A 20126-nucleotide genomic window follows, 5' to 3' on the forward strand; every position below is an offset into this window, starting at 1 on the left:
GTCTTTGGCGTGATTAAATTTGTGGATAAGGGCAAAAGGATCACACTGAAGGTGCCATTTGAAAGCCACTTGTTTATCATATTCCACACCAACACCAACAACTTGTGTCCAGAAAGGGGTGAATTAGGAATCCTAGGAACAAAAATTTCTTTGATAGCCAAACAAATATTGAAAGCCAGCATGTTGGCAAAACAATCTCTCTAAATTTTTTGTTATTTCTTTCTTTCCACATGCCCAAGGCAATATGTAGCATCACAAGAGAGCACAAAAAGTGGAGAGAGGGATTATTTGTAGGAGCCAACCATCGAGACTAACCTTCAATAAAGGAACTTGAGAAGACCCAAGATAGATTTCAAAGGTCCTATAAAAATTCCCGAGCCTCTAATACATGCTTACAATTGAAGAGGATATGAAAAGTGCTTTCAGCTTTTTCAACACGAAGCATCTATTGGGGATGATGAATTGCCTCTTCTAGAGATTCTTATTGGTAAGAATTTAATTCTAAGCTTGGGGCCATGAAAAAAATGTTATTATTTGTGCAAACTTATCTTAATTGCTACTTATCCATACACTACAAAATCATGATTATAAGAAGATCCCCTTTATTGTCGAAATTGACAGTTAAGTAGTTTATTTGTTTTAGTCGATTGAAATGTCCCCTTTTGGGGGCATTAGGGATTCCAAAGTTAATTTCATCTATGAGCATCCAAATCACAATGTCTCACGATGTCTCTTTGTCAATTAAGATTCACCTATTGGTTGTTATTATCTGTGCAGACTAATCTTAATTGCTATTTATCCATACAGTACAAAATCACCATGATAAGAAGATTCCCTTTATTGTCGAAATTGAGAGTTAAGTAGTTTATTTGTTTTAGTTGATTGTAAAGTTCCCTTTTGGGGGCATTAGCAACTCCAAAATTAAATTCGTAAAATATTAAATTTGTCTTATGAGAGTTTAAAACAAATTTATAAAATGGGTCAATTTAATATTATAGAGGGAGTTAAAAGGTGTCAAAGAAGGAAAAGGACGAAAGGAGAGGAAGGAAGCTCAAGAGTCACATGTTGGGTCCTTGAAAGAGGGAAAATGAGCTCATTTGGACATGCTTGGTTTATGATACAAACTTCATTTTATCTCTTGGAGAGTTATTTGGAAAGCTTCAGCTTTCATCTAGCTTGAGGACGGAATCCCTCGTGTTGGTTGTGTCGGTAGACAGTGGATGCAACCTCATTGTCCATGGAGACGTCATACCGGGTGTTACGTGTTCTTGCAGGTTTTTTCTTAGTTTTCCAATCTGACTGTAATACTATGTTTAAGATTGGATTCTTGATAGCTGGTTATTGTATTGCTGATGTATAATGCAATAACATATTCTAAAGAGTTTATATGAACTTTGTTGGTCATGCTACTGTAATTGCTGAATATCATAAGATAGTAGACATTTTTGAGATTTTCTATATGAGCAATTGTTGTTTATTGTCTGGTCAAATCTGAAAGTTTATTGCATAAACTATATGGTTGTATTCTGAAATTTATTCTTGAGATAATTTTTGGAGAATATTCATTTGGGATATTACAATGGGTATCAGAGCATCGACCCTGCCATCCTGTGGGAGAAGTTTCATATTTCTTCAAGCAAATGCCAACAACCTTTAGTTTATGATGGTATTCGAAGAAGTTTTAATTCATTTTGAGAGATAATATTTCCTTCTTTTTTGCTGCTATTGTTCTGGGAAGTCTATTTATTGCAGTATTCCTTTTTGATGGTATTGTCCTGGGAAGGCCACAGACTGCAATATTCTGATGTTTTGCATGAATAAAATTTTCGGAGGCTTCCAACAAGATAAATTTAAGAATTTTTTCCTCTGTTGCAATGAAAGATATTGGAAATAAATTGGCAGAGGAAGCGACTTTGTATCGTAGTTGTGCCCTTAGTCAAAACCTCTAATAGTGCGGAGGTTGTATAATTCAATGTTTGGAAGACATTTTATTCAAAGATTGATTCTGAATATTTTTGTCTGGTTTTGCTAAGTGGGCACCTACGATATTCTTTCCATCAGTTTAGAAGATAAAACCATGTAGATTGTTGAAGCAAGATTACAGAGTGACCTTCAACCTGTGCAATGAGTTGGTGAATAATTAGTGAGTTTTTTGTGAAGATGAACAACTTTGAGTGATAAGAAAAATTGGCCGATTGCTGGAAAATTCATATTTTTGTATTGCTCCATTGTATGATATTGTCGTGGATAAAAAATTCTTGTTCGGAATGAACATCACGTTAACATCTTTAATACTCGTGAAAACTTGCAAGGTCCTTGCCATTGTATCGTGGCTTAATAGAAAAACTTAGCATCACAGAGGAGAACAAATCGTTGGTTATGGATATTATATATATTGGGGCGTACCCTTTTATTTCTAAATCCAAGACTATAGTTGAGACTCTTGGATGTACTGAAAATAAAATCATCGGGTTAGATTGTTTTATATCACTGTGTGACTAATCCTGCAAACATCAAACTCTTCCTTCATCTTCAAGAATATTTATAAAATCTCTCTGATATTGAGGTGGGTTAGAGACACTTAGTTTTGGGTTTTACAGCAACTGGTTGTCGACAGTTCTTTGAAACTAGAGCAATTGTCGTCATTGAATTTTGGGTGAATTGATTATAATACTTGTGGAAATTAAATTGTGCTGGAAACACATAATCTTGCTGCAGATTACATTTTGGCATGAATAATACTCATTTCTGGAAAATGCCACCGGAACTATTATCATTCCTTGCAGAGTGCAGAGCAATACAAGCCGTCCGAACCACAGTTTGTTGGGGGATATTTTATAAGGAGTTTATCTATTGGATGAGTCTTTGAAAAATGTTGAATTGTAATGCTCCCATCCGAGTTGTTACCAATTCTATTGAGCACTACTGTAGAACCGTTTCTGGGCGTAGATTATTCAAAAAGGATATAACTGAGTTTTTGGCCACATAGGGGGTGCATGTTTTGACGTGGAATCATTGAAGGTAGTTTTGAAATTTGCGATATTTCAAGCTCTCCAGATACATCTGCAACTGCCAGGAGTAGCCAGCAGAGGACTTTACAGTTTGAACATGGTGTGTAATTGACGGGAAGTCAAGTATATTGATTGAGAAAATAAAAGTCTACCACCTTTCCATTAATGGAAAACTACACAGAAAATATTTCAATATGTCGTGGGTGAATTAATAAATTCAAAAGGAAATATTTCGACAAATATTGTTATGCGTGTGATTGATTTGGGCCCTCCAGCTCCTAAAGTGGTGATAAATATTATGATTAAGGGAAATTATAGTCAGGCCCAATTAAAGTTTCCGTTGTGTAAGGTCATTGGCTCATTTTACTAGATTCAAATATTAAATTTTCAGTAGGCTGAACTATTGTTGAAACGACAAAGACTTATTTTCATACAGAGGGTTATAGTTCTTGGCTCAATATATGAAAAACAGTGTTCTAATTGGAAGAAGACCATCGCAGAGCTGAGAAGGAGATTCACCCCAATTATCATTTCATTTTTATCATGTGAAAATCATGGACTTTAATCTAGCAGATTATGTATTGGCCGCTTTCACATATTAAGTTTGATCTCTAATCATCTCTGAGAAACCCGACACTTAGCTTGTCGTCGATAAGACCTTGGCCGGAAATAAATATAATTTCTAGCTGTCGTGAATTGCAGGCTTATGTGTTATTCTCCAATGGATGTGCAGAGGATGGGTGATCATATGTTGAACATCTTGTGATGCCCAGAGTCATTCACTTGAAACAATTGGGTTGCAAATTGTTGAAGACTCTGTATTGGTTGATATCACTGCCTGTCTTAATTCGATAAACAAAGGGGTATATTGGAGCACCCTATGCAATCTTGGACAGATCTTGAATCTATTTAGTTGAGATTTCCAGAAGGTTCTATACATTCATTTCTACATGAAAGTGATTACGGAGTTCCCTCAGTCGTTAACTGGTCATTGTTGGCAACCCATCGTTCACTAAGAGGTCATTTTGACAGTTGCGAACTGCAAAAGGCTTTGCCTTCTGTTCTTATGCCTGTATCACTGGAAATCAACACATTGTTAGTAGAGTTAAATTGTTAAGCTAATAAATATATCTGCCAACTATTTGACATAATGTGGGCTGGTAAAATCTCATATTTGGCAAGGATGTTTAGCTACAAATATATGTGATTTCCTTTCTTGGAGTAGACCATTAGCTCCTGTTGCAAGTCAAGTGATTGTTAATTGGCAGATGTATATTGTATTTGTAGAATAAACCATTTAGAACATCAAACCAACATGTTCAGACATATATCAAAATTTATTGCCAAGGACAAGGAACAAATCCTTGAAGAAGAGCTTTATAATATCGAAAGGAAACTTGCATGTTTGCCTCAATCAAAGTATGGATTACTTTGCAACTCAGGAGCAATAGAGAGTTGTTTATCCACAATAGAACAAATAGGCTCTAAAGGTAAGAAGGTGAACGCCCTTCTTGTGATTTCCTTGGCTAAGTCCGTGTTGTTGAGACATCCAGATAAAGAAATGAGACTTGTAGTCACTCAAGGCATTGTTCATGTTATGAGGATAACAATGCCACATCATCCATACAATAGGGAAGTGATGAAAGGGGTATTTCAATTGGTTGTAGAAAGCTTTCAAGGATTGAGTGATATCCATAATCCATTATTTGGTAAGGTAGTCCAAATTTTGGAATCAGTAGCAAGACTTCATGCTTCTGTGATTATGTTGGATCTTTGTTGTGAAGAATTAATTCATGATATGTTTCATCAGTTCTTGATTGCTATTAAAAGGGGCCACAAAAGAGATGTCTTATCCTTTATACAGTCCATTATGTCCTTGATCATTGAAGAGAGTGATGATGATTCACAAAATTTCTTTTCCACCATATTGGTTGATTTGAAACAAACACATATTACTTCTTCGGATTCTTGTAGTATGATTACCAATGTCATCAAACAATGTTGAAATCATTCTTAACAAGAAGCAAGGTTGAGGAAGGAAGGGAAGAAGATTTGTTTCAGTGTATAGAGGGGGATGAAAAAAATAGACAAAACTCAGTCGTATGGGCAGCTTAGCAGGGCTGAAGCTGATGGTGTTAGTAGGGATCACGAGGTTGAAAAAGAATCAATTATGGATCAGCCAACTGGAAATGTGATGGAGTATCCATGCCTTAGGATTTCATGCCCATTGGTTGATGACTCTAGAAGTGATGAGGTATCTTTTGGATCTACTATTTGTGTAGCAGCACTTGAGAATAATAATTCGTATGACGATAATACCTTCAGCCAGCATAATGTTGATTGGATGAAGCAGAGTAATTCACTTTTTGAGATGGATGCTGAATGGATACTAGAGAATCCACTATTTGAGTTTGAGTGATAAGGCACCTTTTGATATTGATCGAGTCACAAATTGATACCGATTGCAGCCAAGTTACTACATTTGACAGAGGGGTATAATGCTGATTACATATCAGCCTTGGATAGTAACTTAGCTAACGGGACGGCCAAGGAGCAGATTGGGAGAGAGAACAGTGCTGATGAGTATACATTGAATAATTCTTCTTCTCATTTATCTAGTGCCTACAATCACTTTACTGTCATAGATGTTGAACATGATGATAGCACTTGGGTTGTTACACTTCTGTTCATGAAGGACGAAGCTGTATCTAGCTTGCCTCTTCAGTATAATCACAATTTTGATATATATGTTAGAGGAGTAGTGTTGTAGCGGTGGGATATTTTGGAGCAACAGGATATTCTAGACAGTTTGGAAGGTGGATGACCTTTTTATTTGTGGGATCTAGGAGGATTAGTCACATGGTCAGTATTATTTCCATCTTTGTTTGACTCTAGCAATGCTTGTGACCTCAATTGTAGTGAGTTTCTCAGTTGGATTAAGGATTTTATCACATATGATAGTGACACTTGGCATGTTGATTTGATAGATTATGCACATGGAGTTACCTAGGATTGTGATATTAGTATGACCAGTGCATTGTGGTGGAAAATTGATGCGCAACTTCACAATTTGAGGCATGTTTGTATCAAAGTGATGCAGTGACTTAGTGGAGCAACTTCCTTGAGATTGATATGGGACCCTGGTATTAGTTTGTGGACTCATGATTGCTTGAGGGCAAGCAATCTCGAGGAGTGAGGACTTGTAATAACCCCTTTTGGGGGCATTAGGGATATACTTCTATTCTTCTCTCTTACTGATTCTTTTACATCAAAAATTGCACCAAAGTATACAAGCCTCTTCTAATGAATTTATCAGATGATGACTTGTATAATCAGATCTAAAACAAAATATATGATTGCAATAAGATGACTTGAACTAAAATCTTTCAAACTATTAACTTTCTTTAAATGATAAACCCTTGTTTCTCCTCAAAACATCAAGTATCCAAATATGTTTTCTTTTTCTATTAAAAGATCTGATCAAATATTGATATGAATGAATAAAGAAGCAATATATAACCCTTCTACTACCTCTGATAAACTTCTGCAATGAAAATCAAATCACAAATAGGAAAATAGAAACATAAAGCATTACCCTCTTCTTTATTGTTTAAAATCTTCCTGCAAATAGTTCGTTCTACAAAGAATTCCACACAAATCCTGTAACTTCTGTCAAAACCACTTGTTGGATGTTTTAGAGGAATGTATCCTCTACTTATAAACCAAAAAAGTCGACATTTTGGGGGTAGGTACATACCCCAAACTTCAATTGGACTAAAACTGCTCAAAACTGCTAAAACAGTCATAACAATTTGGTAACTGCTTCTGATAAACAGAGTTTTTCTCTTTTTGTACACGTGTTATGCAAAACTAACAGAGACCCATTTTAGTTAATTCAATGACCTTTCCAAAAACGTATGATAGTTAGGGTCTAACTAATAAAAAAGCTTGTTGACTTTCACATAGACCAAAACTATTTTTTGATAACCGTTTTCTTAACCAATGTGAACATTAAGTGTTAATTGTATAACACTTAAGGGTTTGTCTTGAATCAGAGAAAGGTTCCCTACATCAAGTTTAACAACTTTGGGTAGATTTTGGTTGAGTGGAATACTTTCTTTTATCGCTCAAGATAGTTCTTCAAATGTTCCTATTTTTGATGGATCAGATTATGATTTTTGGGAAGTAATGATGCAAACATATTTCTTATCTATTAATGTTGAGGTTTGGGCTTCAGTTGTTAATGGTTATAAAGTTTCTAATACTTCACCTACAGGTCTCGATGAAAAGGGGAAGTACGAAATTGATGTGAAAGCTAAATTTGCTATACTTAATAGTTTATCTAAAGATTTTAGTGTTAAGGTAATGCATTGCAGTTCTTCTAAAGAAGTATGGGACAAATTGAAAGACACATATCATGGTAATGATATAGTTGAAGAAGCCAAGATACAACATTTGAAAGCAAGATTTGAAGACTTTAAGATGGATGATGATGAAAAGATAGAAGACTCCTTAAGATAGATGAAATTGTAAATGGCATAAGAGGACATGGTGAAAAAAATGATGATATTGATGTTGTAAAGAAAGTTTTGAGATCTCTTCCTGATAAATTTGATTCTAAGATATGTTCTATAGAAGAAACTAGAGATATTAACAAGTATACAATGGAATATATTCATGGAGCACTTGTAGCTTATGAAATGAGAAAGTTTGGCAAGCAGGAATCCACAAGCAAAGAAGCAACATTAAAGGTGGAAAAGAAAGTGAAGCAAGTCTCTTCAAAATTAGAAGATCTTGATGTTCTTGAAGCACATTTATCAAGGAAATTAAGGAAAGGAGCAGGTAGATACAAAGGTAAACTTCCTTACAAATGCTTTAATTGTGGTAAAATAGGACACTTTGCATCTAAATGTCCTTATAATAGTCATGATGAAGTAGATGATGAGAAAGAGAAATTAAGTAAAAATAAATTCTATAACAAAAAGAGTTCTTTAAGAAGAAGAGTTTGATTGCTGGTGCATCAAATGGTGAATCTAGTAGTTTTGAATGTGATGAAAATGAAGTTTTATTCATGGCTATAGAAACTACTTGTTAAGAATTAGATAGTGATGACGATGTTGAACTTGTTGAGGCTGATTTAGAATGTGAATTTCTTTATGCACTTAAAAAGATCAAGGAATTAAAGAGGAATTAAAGTGTTCAAGAAAATCAATTCTTAAAGGAAAAAGATAACTTTGAAAAAGAAAATAAGGAATTAAATCAACAAGTTATAGAATTGAAATTACAAGTTGAGGAACAAAAGAGATTTCTTTTTTCACTAAGGAAGAATTAAGTTCTAAAGCTCAAGAATGTACAAGGATAATGAATGAAGTAGTATCATATAAAAGAAAGTTAGAAAATATGAGAACACTACTTTGGATGATATGTTAAGGAAACCAAGAAGAACTGATGATCTAATAGAAATTGGTTTTGAACTTGGACAATGTTCTAGTGATTAAGAAGGATAAATCTTTATGTGAGATATTTAAATATGAAAGTAAGGATACAAATCAGAATACTACCACTTCAAATGCAGGTAAAAATGCAGATTTTAATCAGATTTCTAATGATAAAAATCAGGTTATATCTTGTACTTCATTCATGGGTAAGAGATGCACAAACAAGTTTACTTCTTTCTTTGATGGGTATTGCTTCATGTGTCATCAATATGGACATAGAATAAGTAATTGCAGTTCCTTTCCTAAAATGAATGGTCTAAGATGTTACAAATGCAATCCCTTTGGTCATGTTATGAGGAATTGCAAAACTAAGTCATTTCAGAATGATCAATCTTATGCTATTCTACAAGTTGATAAAGAATTTGATACTAAAGTGATTAAGATATGGAGGCCTAAGATTAATAAATCTATGCATGTTCAAATGGCTCTACATTCTGAAGAAAAGGACTTGTGGATAATTGATAGTGGTTGTTCTAGACACATGACAGGAGATAAAACAAAGTTTGACAAATTCATTAACTACAAAGGTGGCGATGTTGGTTTTGGTGATGATTCTTCAAGGCAAATTAAAGGTTTGGGTTCTTTGATGCTTAGTGACAAAATGTCCATTCATGATGTGTAGAATGTTGATGGATTAAAGTACAATCTTCCAAGTGTTAGTCAAATTTGTGATCATGGATATGAAGTTGTTTTTGATGATCATGGTTGTCAAATCAAATTAAAGTCCGGACAGTTGGTTGCATTAGGTAAAATATCTAAAGTTAATGTATACAATTTAAAAGATATCACAAATACTAACAATCATGAAGATGTTTTCCTTATGGGACAGGTGAATGAAAGTTGGTTATGGCACAAAAGGCTTGGGTACTTGAATTTTGACACCTTTGTAGTTGGATGTATTGGATTTCACATCCACGGGGGACTAACAAAGTGTAGTGTGAGAATTGGTGGAGCAAATCTTATAGATATTCTTACCTCCTTATGATGTATGGATGTGAATTTTGTTTATTCTGGGATCTAGGTGGGATAGAACTACAACTTGGATGGATCCCACTTGATTGCTTTATGGTTTCCAACGCGGTGATGTTGTGATCTGATTAATGTAACAAAAGTCCGAGGATGATCTTGGCAGGCTTCTATTCAGGATTTGGGATCTAGTTATATTTGGTTGGACATTCTTCAGTGTGTTGTGGGGTTTCATTTGGGAGTATTGCAGTGTGTAAATGGTGTGGATTATTTGTAGTTTCACTTTCAATCCCCATGTACATGATTTGTTTCAGATGCACAGTTTCATTGTGTAGAGGTTGGACATATAGATTGTTGTTCATTTTTGTGCAATTTGGTTCTTTAGATTGTTGTGTTTCAGTGTGGGACATTCTCTAGCCTTCCTTTAGACTTCTAGTATAGTGGAGTTTTTGCTGTCGTAATTGCTTAAGAACAAGCAATCTCAAGGAGGGCAGACGGTAATTTCTCAAGCATTAGAGTTTGCTTGGATTAGCCTATCATCGACTCTCATAGGCTAAGTCAGATGGTTAGAGGCTTCCTAGTTGGCAAAACATGAGGTCCTTTCCCTTCTGGAGCCCATAAGCATTTAGGATTCCTCTTCATTTGGTTCACTTAGTATTTATAGTGATTCATATATCCAACATTTCTATATTTGGCAGGGCTCCTGGACTGGCCTCAGTGATAGTGTTGACCCTTGGCACCGTTGATTTGTTTAGGTATTCAAACATTCACTAATTATAGTAAGTCAACGGTTGTTAGAGATGGATGCTTACTATTTATAGTAAGGTGCCATGGTTAGCAGTTAATGTAGTGGGCTACCTCCTAGTGAAGTCAGATTTGATTTATAATTTGTTATGAAGTTGCAATATTATAATTAGTATTAAATCTGTACTTTAATTATAAATAATTATTAAAGGTGTATCATTAATTGAATTAAGGAGTGACTATAATAAAGCTATGATATAAAGTCACTTTAGTTATTCCAGCTTGTTGGAGAAGCTTTTTCATAAGGAGGAATTAAAAGTAAAGAATGTTTTATCCCACATTGCAAAAAGTACAAGTTTTCACTGACTTAAGAAGTTATATAAGCAGGGGTATCCTTTTATTGGGATATGTTATGTGATTTGGATATTGAAACCATTTCTCCATTGTTGCTGGAAATTAGTGACTGGATACTCTTACGACAAAAACCCTTGGGAGTTAGTGAAGGCTGGTCGAAAACCCATGCCTTCCATGTGAGGTGAATTTGCATCTGAATTTACGATTTGGGTATCAAGTGCCCAAGTGGAGTTTGCAGGTCGAACTTTCATTAGAGGGATGGTAATGGTTTCTCATCATTTTGTTCAAGTTTTAGATTTTAATCAAGTGGCATATTGATTGTGGAGGATTTAAAATTCAGCCAAGGAGACATCACTAAGAAACCCGTCCTTTATCTACTTGGCATCCTTGCTTGGCATTGCTGGTGTTTATACATGAGCCACATTGAGACAACTTCTAGCTACAGCCGTAGATGATACCTTCATGACACGGCGATTTGGGGTAGGTCATTCTGTATGTGAATATGTAGTTAACAGGGGCACACATCAAGATAAAACCCTCCTATTTTGTATTAAAATCAGAACTAAAATGTTTGCAATTAAGGACTGAATGTTTGCTGGTAGAATCTGAATAATCAGAATGTTTTGCATACTGTTCAAAGGCTGTTAATGATGTGGGCAGATCTTCCATATTCTATAAATGAACATTGGACTATCTATGGATGAATGCTAACTTTATGATGTAATGTCTATATGTATATGCTCTATGAGAACTTGCATGAATGTCAGACAATTGTTTTCTGTAATGTTTACTCAATGTTTATGCTATTTACCTTGGGAATCTATATCATTATTGCAACTATTTCGTTGTGTGATGTTCCTTAAGATATAAAACAAAAAGCCCATGAGAAAAGTTGGTCATTTGTTATGCGTTTCTGGCTTAAGAGCTTGGAAATGTCAAATCATAACTTACACACCAATTGTTCAACAAAATACCAATTTCACTAGACTGAGAATTTGAGGATAGAATTTGCAGGGATTCTTACAAATCTGTGCACCCTTAATAGTTTTGGGGTTCTAGAAAGTAGCAATGCGCCCTGAAGCACCATCAACATGACAACAATGGAGGCTTTAGTCTCTATACAAGCAGAACTCAATCCTATGCAATTTCTCACTTTGCATTTTGGTCTCTTGAATAAGGAAAGATATCAGATCTTATAATTTACTATTTTACATCTTTATGTCTTATATATCTTTTCATAAGTAGCATTTTTAGCACCATATATATAGTATATCATATAGTAACATGGGGATCCGTCCGCCCCCTTTCACCCCCCGCACCGGGTACTTGGGGACTTCGTTACCTTGTCCCCAGCAGTGCCACCAGATTCCACCACCTTGGCCAAGGATGGGGGGGCATCCCGGTGTTAACTATTTGCTGATTTGACTATTTATGTTCAATGTTTGATTTTCCAATTCAATGCAATGTTCAAGTATTTACTCTTTTACATCTTAGTATCTTATATTGCAATAAATCTTGTCATAACTAGCATTTTAAGTACCATATGTATAAAATATACAACCCCCTCGGTCCCCCCGCCGTCCCCCTGTCGTCCCCAAATTAAGGTCCCTCTGTCCCCTTGTCCCGGAAACTTGCCTCCCCATTCCCCCATCCCCCAGGGTGGTGTAACTATGGTATATCAAGAGACTTGTGACTTGCCCGAGTTTCATTAAAAATGTGTGATTTTTGTAGATTGATTCACAAGTTTTATTTTTGGACCTACACATGTTTTTTTCTTGCATTTTGCAAGTAGTCATAGGGATTTTTAAACTCGAATCAAGTGTCTGAATGTCTCTCCATAGAAACAAATGGAGGTTTTACTCTCATAAATGAAGGAACATGGAAAACTGTATACAATTGCGGGTAGAAGGACATCATTTCACAGTTGCAAGCAGAAGAAATCCAACAGGCAGAATAAGAAGGGGCTCCATAGCACAAATATCCAATATTTGAATAGCTGTACTGAGACCAGAAATAAACTTACAAAGCATTACAATATTTTGATCATTGATTTACAAAGAAAAAAATAAACCCATGCTATTTCTCATGTTTTTGTTATGTTTTCTTTCCCCAAGCTTTTGACACGATTTATCCAAGTCCCAAGTCCAAGTCATTTTTTTGGTTTGCTAAGTTTTGTTTAGGAACTAAGCTTGTAACTTTCTGGCAGCTACAATATGAGAAATGGTGGAAGTTGACCATATACCTCATATATGTCATCTTGGTGAAAGAATGATTGGGGTTGTGCCGCCATTCCCTTATGGAGTCTGTTGTTTTGAAAATATAAGGTCTCAAAGCATTTTATTACTCTTAGTTTGTGAGTAATATACTGAGCTCATTTTCAGTTGTGTTCCTTGCAGCTTCAATAGTTTCTGCAGAAGTTACTAACAAAGGTGGCGTCACAACCACAAACAATGGGAGTAGTTATACCTGGAGATGGAAGATTTGGTCAAGGAAGACTTGGTAAACAATAGAAGATTTGAAGGATGGGCCAATGAACAAAAATGAGCATGCTCTGAGAGACATCAACCACCATAAAAATGACTAATTTCCAGCAGTGCTGCTTTATATATTGACCTCTCTTCCAAGCTTAAGGCATGAAATTGGGCTTGGTTTTTGTATGCATTTTCACCCTTTTAATATGTACACATATTGGCAGATCCTTTTTTTTATAAAGTTAACTAAATTCCCGTTTAACACAGGGACTCGTCCCCCCACCACCACCTTTGCTCCACCATCTTGCCACTGGGGGTTTCTGCAAGCAAAAGTTGCAGCTCCAACACTAGTGATAGAAAGGGGGTTTACTGACTATTGTAAAGGTCACTACTACACACACACACACTAACTATATATATGAATGTATGTACATGTTTTGATATCGTATCACTCATTGTAACCATCTTTGTAATATTTTGATATTCATGTTGCAATTTTGCTCTGTTCCCAGTATTTGGCATTATAATTTATTAGTTCTTAACTAGTTATTAGTTCTAAACTATCATACATCATTTCATAACTAGCACTTCAACTTCTATATGTATAGTATATTACAGCACTCACATCCCCCCGCGTAATGTACCAACATCCAGATGCCCTTCTGTGCTTATGTTATACTTCTAAATTCACTAGTTTCTCACTTCCTACACATGCTTTCTGAATGGGCAGAAGCTCATCTTTTAATTAAATGCTGGAGATGTTTCCTCAGGCACTACAGGACACCCAACTATTGGGGCTTTGAAGAGATTAGAGTTTCTTGATCGTTTTGGAATTCGCTGCTGTTTTTGGGCAATAGCACCTGTTTGCGGGACAAAATTGCTTCTGACAAATGCAGTAGCCATTTTCTGTCAGGTACCCCTTGAAACAAATTTCAAGTGGTACTACTAAGTTTGCCTTGTCAAAGATATTTTCTGTGTCCTAAATCATTTGTCTTTAAGAATCACAGTACAAGTCTCTATTTAACATAAATATTTGCTTTTTCATTCTTATCCAACATAGGTGGCCATGTTGACAACTGATGCACATTTTTAGAGGACTATAGTGTCAAGGTCTAAGTTGCTGAATCGTGGCATTTTTCAGACGATTCCAGGTACAAAACATACTGGAATTGGATTCTGAAACAAATCTCCTGTGGGTGCACCCAGGGCTCATGTTTTTAGATGCCATAATGTTTAGTGCTTTTAGTTTGGTCATTTGATATTCGTAAGACCTACAATGGTGATTAGAGAACTCTGAACTTATCTATCATGAGATTCTAGTTTGACCTTGTTGATATTGAAACCTGAAATTGAATTAATGTTCCAAAATTTGAAATTTATGATGATTTTGTTTAGCATGTATTGGTAAATGAAATTCTAATTTAATTTAATTTTGTAGCTGCATATATGATATTGTTTCTGTATTAATGTACCAAAAATGCATCCAAGCCCCCAAAAAAATTCTGCCATGTCAGTATTTTTTACCTGTTCACATTCCTGTACCTGATTCAGCAACATAGTTAAAGGCATTAGAATAACTTTTGTGCCAGATAGGGTTTGTACCTTATGGGATTGAGCATCGTGCTTTTCCCTTGAAGCCTAGTTTTGCTCTAGTAAAACCAAACCCAATTCCCAGATTGATGCTGGTCATGTCTGGTTTTGTACACTTCACTGGGCTTCCAGAGCGAGTCAAGCACCTTTAGTGATTTATAAAATGCTTTCAACAATTTTCGTGACTTTAGTGACTTCTGTGCTTCCTGAAACCTCTTTAGCACTCTACTACTCAAATGTGGCATCAAATGGGATTTGTGGCAAAAAATTCAGGCAGCTCTCAGTTGTAGGTGCACTTGTTGATTTGAGGATCGTTCTTTTGTAGCAAATGTTGGACCTATAGAAAGTTCTTTCCCTAGTTTTCTGGATTCTACTGAGTTTAGACTCTCAACAATTTGTGGAGCTTCCATTCACCATGTTGTTTTGCCCACAATTGTGTATGGAAAGTTGTCTCTACAACTTGGTGTTACTATTGCTCCAGAACACTTGAGATTACTGAGTGTTTGCCTGTAGGGTAACGGATTAATACATAGGAGAGTGTATAGTAACAGAAAGAAACATAATGCAACACAATTAATCAGATAATTCACAAAGCCTTCTTTATTATTATCAGTGAATGTTTATAGTCACATTATACATATATACCAGACATACTCACAATGGCAGCACAATTGTTACTCCACAATAATGATGATTCTTGGTCTCAAGTCATGCCATATATCAGTGCTGAAGGGATGTGACTACCAACTGTCGTGACCATCCCAAATTACCCACCCCTTCGACTAACCAACAATTATTAACAATAGCTAATTTTACTGACAACACCGAGAAATGTGGAACTAAATCTCACAGTATAGATTCTGAAACCCAAGTGCACCCACATAAGACACAATGTTTTCTTATGCTCAATTCTTTGCATTAAAAGCAGGCAAGACATTTTTCTTTCTCATATCGAATCTTATTAAATTGGTTCTCTACTGAAAGAAAACAAGTAATGTAGAAAATCTCTTGTAAGCTATTTGCTTCCTTTAACGAAACATGTTCTTAAAGTTAGAGTTGTAATTGGCACCTTTGTGATGGTTTGCTTTAATGAGGTTGCTGCGTCTCTAAACAGGATTTCATTCAACAAATTTGCTCAAGCATTGCATCAATGGAAATAGATTATATTTTAGAAGCTGCAAAAGATCCTGGAGGTAGTCGAGTTATTGAAGCCTTCCTTTCTTCAAAAGCTCCACTGAAGCATAAACTTAGACTCATATCTAAGTAAGTTTCTCTTACACTAATTTAATTATTCTCAGGGATATTGTACTTTGTGGGAAGTTGAGGAGGTTACTAGAAACTTGCGAGACGTTTTATGCATTTCACGGCATGCTAGAATATTAAAAAGCTCCAAAGTGTATCTTGAATTTGTTGGAGATTTTGTAAGTAAATTGGAGTTTTGATGGGTTACATCACTAATAGATTTATAGAAAAGAAATTTAGTCATTATTGTTACCATTTCATTCTTATTCAATATTCTCCACTATTAAGAAGCTTCGATTGATGATATTAACATCTCCTTTTTTCTCTTGAAGGTTTCGTGGCCATTTTGGCGAGTTGGCGCAGCAGCCATCTAGCTCATTTACAGTGTCAAAATGCTTTCTTGCAGCTGATGTGGCTCTTAAAGAAGTGATAGCATCTGAACTCACTTTGGTGCAAGCAGAACTCTCAAGATTAAAACATGGTCCACATCTATTAAAAACTTGTGATATTACTAGGTATAATGCTTACTTGAAGACATACCTATGTGGTCATTTAAGATCTTAGATTACCTCCATTTCTGTCTTAACACAACTTTCTGGAATATAATTATATATGCAACTTCTGAAAGTAGAGATCAGATTCCTGGCATTTTTTTTCTTATATATCAGCTTTTCATTTATGCTTGCTCTGTGTTTTATAAAAGTCATTGTTTCTTATGGTTGGGATTGTGGAGGAAGGGACCCTGAAAATCTCTAATTCTCAGAATGACATGTTTTTTATATAATGTTTATACTTTACATTTGGCATGTTTCTTTGTTTTTTTGAACATGGATATCAGTGCAGTCTGATTTTTATCATTTACATGAATGCTATACAGGTATTCAAAAGGTCCCGAACAGTGGAGGTCATCCCAAAGTTCAAAGCAATCAACACGTCAGGCTTTCAGTGAAGTGTTTGGTTCTGATGTTGAGGCCAGGCAGGAAGATATAAATGGGTTGATGCCATTTGATGAGGAAGTCAAAGAAGTGGTTAAAAAGAAAGGTAAAAATAAGAGGGATAGAGAGCTAGACAATATACAGATTGAGTTGGAGAAGAATTTTTTGAATAAGCAAGGTGAATCACAACTTGAGAATTTAATGGCTGAGTTAGGGTTTGACATGCATAAACAACCAAAGGCAAAAAATGCATATGGAAAATCTAGATCAAATGAAAACGAATCAGACAATCACAGGGTTAAGCTGGCCAAGAAAGTTCCATCAGTTTTAGGAGATTCTATAGAAAAACCTGGAAAAGATGATATTGACGAGATTTTCTCTAAGAATTCAAAAACATACAAGTCAATTACAGGGAGGGAGGTGAATGAAGCCCACACAAATTCCGTCAGCATTGTGCCTGATCAACCATGTATTGATCCTTCCTTAAGTAATGTCCTTAATCTCTTAGAAAGGGGCTCAAAAAAGAAAAAGAGGGGTCACGGCAGGGATCCATCAACTTCTATTAATAAGAAACAGAAACAGGGGAAACAAATGGTTTATATTTAAGAACATTATTCTCTGTTTATGCAACTTTACTTTTTGGTAATGCATTTATGCTCTTGGTACTTGAAGTTTGAAAATATTATTCAACATATGAGTTTATATGAAGCAGCGGATATGTCTCTCAGGAATATATTTCGAGTCTTTGTTTCTTGTATTAACAGGAAGATTAAGTCACTGAAAGATGTATGGACATAAAATATTTTCTTGGACTTTTATAGCACTAGGTAGCATAGAAGCTATTGCAGACACATTCACTTTTCTGGCTTGAATTCATGATTTCTAGGCATTCATGAGTTTATCCTAGCAAATAATTTTTCTCAGTAGATGGTGAAGCAAGCAACTGAAATAAATGACTTGATACATTTCAACTCCATCTTTTATATACCTTCCTAAGTCATCTATGAAATGGTTTTAACGAGGAATGAACTATCAATTGACCACTCAAATCTAAGGTTAAGTGCCAAAATATCTACAGTAAGGATTCACAAAATTCTCCACATTACATCATAAAAAATTCCCTACTTTCCTTACAACATTCCTGTAGCACAATATCATGGTCTATAAAAAGATCCTTTTTAACATATCTAAAGATGCAGTTATTTGTTTTAACATATTACATTTTACCTTTTCAACATGACATTTTGGCACTCTTCTTATTAGTTGTGAAGATATTGTGCTTTGAGTGAGTGAAAGGGGAGGACATTTTAACTCCGTCTTATACGTGCGATTTTAAAGTCATCTATTAGAAAACTCTTTGGAGAAATGAACTATCACCACTCAAATCAAAGTCAAAACATTTTAACTACTAACCTCTGAGGGGGCTGGTCTCCACGTTACATAACTTTTTGTCATGACATTCCTTAAATCACCTATTTATTTATTTGAACCAGACCATATATACTTCAAACTAGTATTCAAAACTTTCCAACTCCAAATAATGTACACATTGCATTAAGTTCCTATTTTGAAAATCATCGTAACACTCTGTCTAATCTTTGTTAGCTACTCTGCTCATTATATGATTTTTCATTGCATTACTCATTTAATTTCTCCTCTCTCTCTCTCTACCCCAAACCATATATCCTTCAAACGTCTCTTTGTAGTCCAAAAAATGGATTTAAAAAAAAAAAAAAAAAAAACTATAACAACATTCTTCTTTTTCTATGTTTTTATGATATTAAACAATTTTTTTCTAATACCTATTAAACACAAAGTCATCATGAGGTAATAAAATGATGTATAAGAGTAATATAATATAAAGATTTAAATTATTAATCGAAAGGATTGTACCTGATGTACAACCTGCAAAATTATTGATTTTGCAAAATAAACTTGAAAGTAACAAACTCGAAAAGAGATGTATGCAACACAAAGGAGCTTCGTAAATTTTAAGAAGTTAGTTTATATAGAATGCAAATAATTCCAAGAGTCACAATATCCCCTTGGATGAATAGTTTGGATGTAAAAAATTAAATTAAAAAATTCTATTATAAAAATATTATATATTTATTTCTCCAAATTTTCAAGTTCATAACTTAATGCTTGGTAGTTGGTGGGTGAAATGTGAAACCACTTATACTATTGGAAAGGTGTCCAAGAATTCAAATTTCAGCCTCATCAATCCGCCCGTGGCTATACAGCCACGAAAATGCACTTCCTTTACATTGCTTTTTCTAACTTCTTAAAAATTTGACAAAGTCCTCTCCTTCGTATGAAAGTGCATTTTCGTGGCTGTATAGACGTTGCCCATCAATCCAACGCCTTAGAATTTTCCATTTATAAAACCGATGAGAGTTGAACCGCAAATTCCTCTCCGAAGGCCTCAAAATATGTTTTATGTTTATTATTGATATTTTCCATTACCACTTGTGCAAAATGCAATATGAGTGCTCTAGAATTGTTGCCTAATCATATTTTCTTTCCACTTTGTATGGTTTCTATATTAATAGAATGTCTCGTGATGATAAATACCATGTAATGATATAGAACCAAAAGGTCGAATAACTCTTTTTCTACTATTATTATTGTTTCTATATTAATAGAATGGCTCGTGATATATTAACTCTTTTTTACTATTATCCTAATTATTCCTTGAATTATTTTGAATGAAATTTGTAATGCTCTTACGTTTTTTTTTTTTCCAATTTGGACATTCTTAAAAGATTTGCAATGATATTACCAAAATTACCACCACAATGAGTTTTTTTAATTCTACATTGCGCGAACTTTTAGGCCCCATTTGTTAAGTTTCCGTTTGTTTCACAGAATTGGATTGGAATCGAGATATTGATAATCTATTTTTTGTCAAATTCGTCGTTTGGGTCGAAAATGATAAAGTGGAATTAGATTTGCAGCATTTTAATTTTGCCCCAAAATGAGGTTACCACACTTCCATTTAGATAGGTGGAATTGGGAATTGAATTCTAGGTTTAACTTTTTTAGGATTGCAATTTTTTTAAATGGATTAATTTTTGAACCATTTTACATTTTATTGGTGAGCGTTGTGCGTTCGGCTCTCGAGATTTTTCATTATATTATTGTACATTGTGTGTTCTACTCTCTGATAACATATAAGACAAATATTTGGTCACAAATGTTTCATTTCATCTTACATATAAGAAATCTGAGTAGATGAATAATGAAACATCTATTCACAGGAAGTTTCTTTTTGAAAAAATGTTCACTAACATAACCATAGTCCAAAGGCCAAAA

At 34.8% G+C, this 20126-nt stretch overlaps 1 protein-coding gene and 1 long non-coding RNA gene across 3 annotated transcripts in view; both read left to right on the forward strand.

The window, feature by feature from the left end:
* The window catches only part of PUM23 (pumilio 23), a 110834-nt gene extending 93211 nt beyond the window's left edge, over positions 1-17623 (forward strand). For both annotated transcript variants that reach the window (XM_089800506.1, XM_089800507.1), the window contains 3 exons: positions 15749-15897; positions 16209-16391; positions 16754-17623. In XM_089800506.1, coding sequence (XP_089656632.1) covers positions 15749-15897; positions 16209-16391; positions 16754-17417 — 996 coding nt within the window. In that variant the 3' untranslated portion in view covers positions 17418-17623. The remainder of the gene's footprint in view (positions 1-15748; positions 15898-16208; positions 16392-16753) is intronic.
* LOC149539180 (uncharacterized) lies at positions 12970-14195 on the forward strand. The gene is made up of 3 exons (XR_016356169.1): positions 12970-13204; positions 13312-13957; positions 14105-14195. It is a non-coding gene; the product is annotated as an uncharacterized LOC149539180 (long non-coding RNA).
* Positions 17624-20126: the final 2503 nt, after the last annotated feature.

This window comes from Cupressus sempervirens, chromosome 9 (genome assembly GCF_028749045.1).
Source record: "Cupressus sempervirens isolate cs-2001-9-10 chromosome 9, ASM2874904v1, whole genome shotgun sequence".
Lineage (NCBI taxonomy): Eukaryota > Viridiplantae > Streptophyta > Pinopsida > Cupressales > Cupressaceae > Cupressus > Cupressus sempervirens.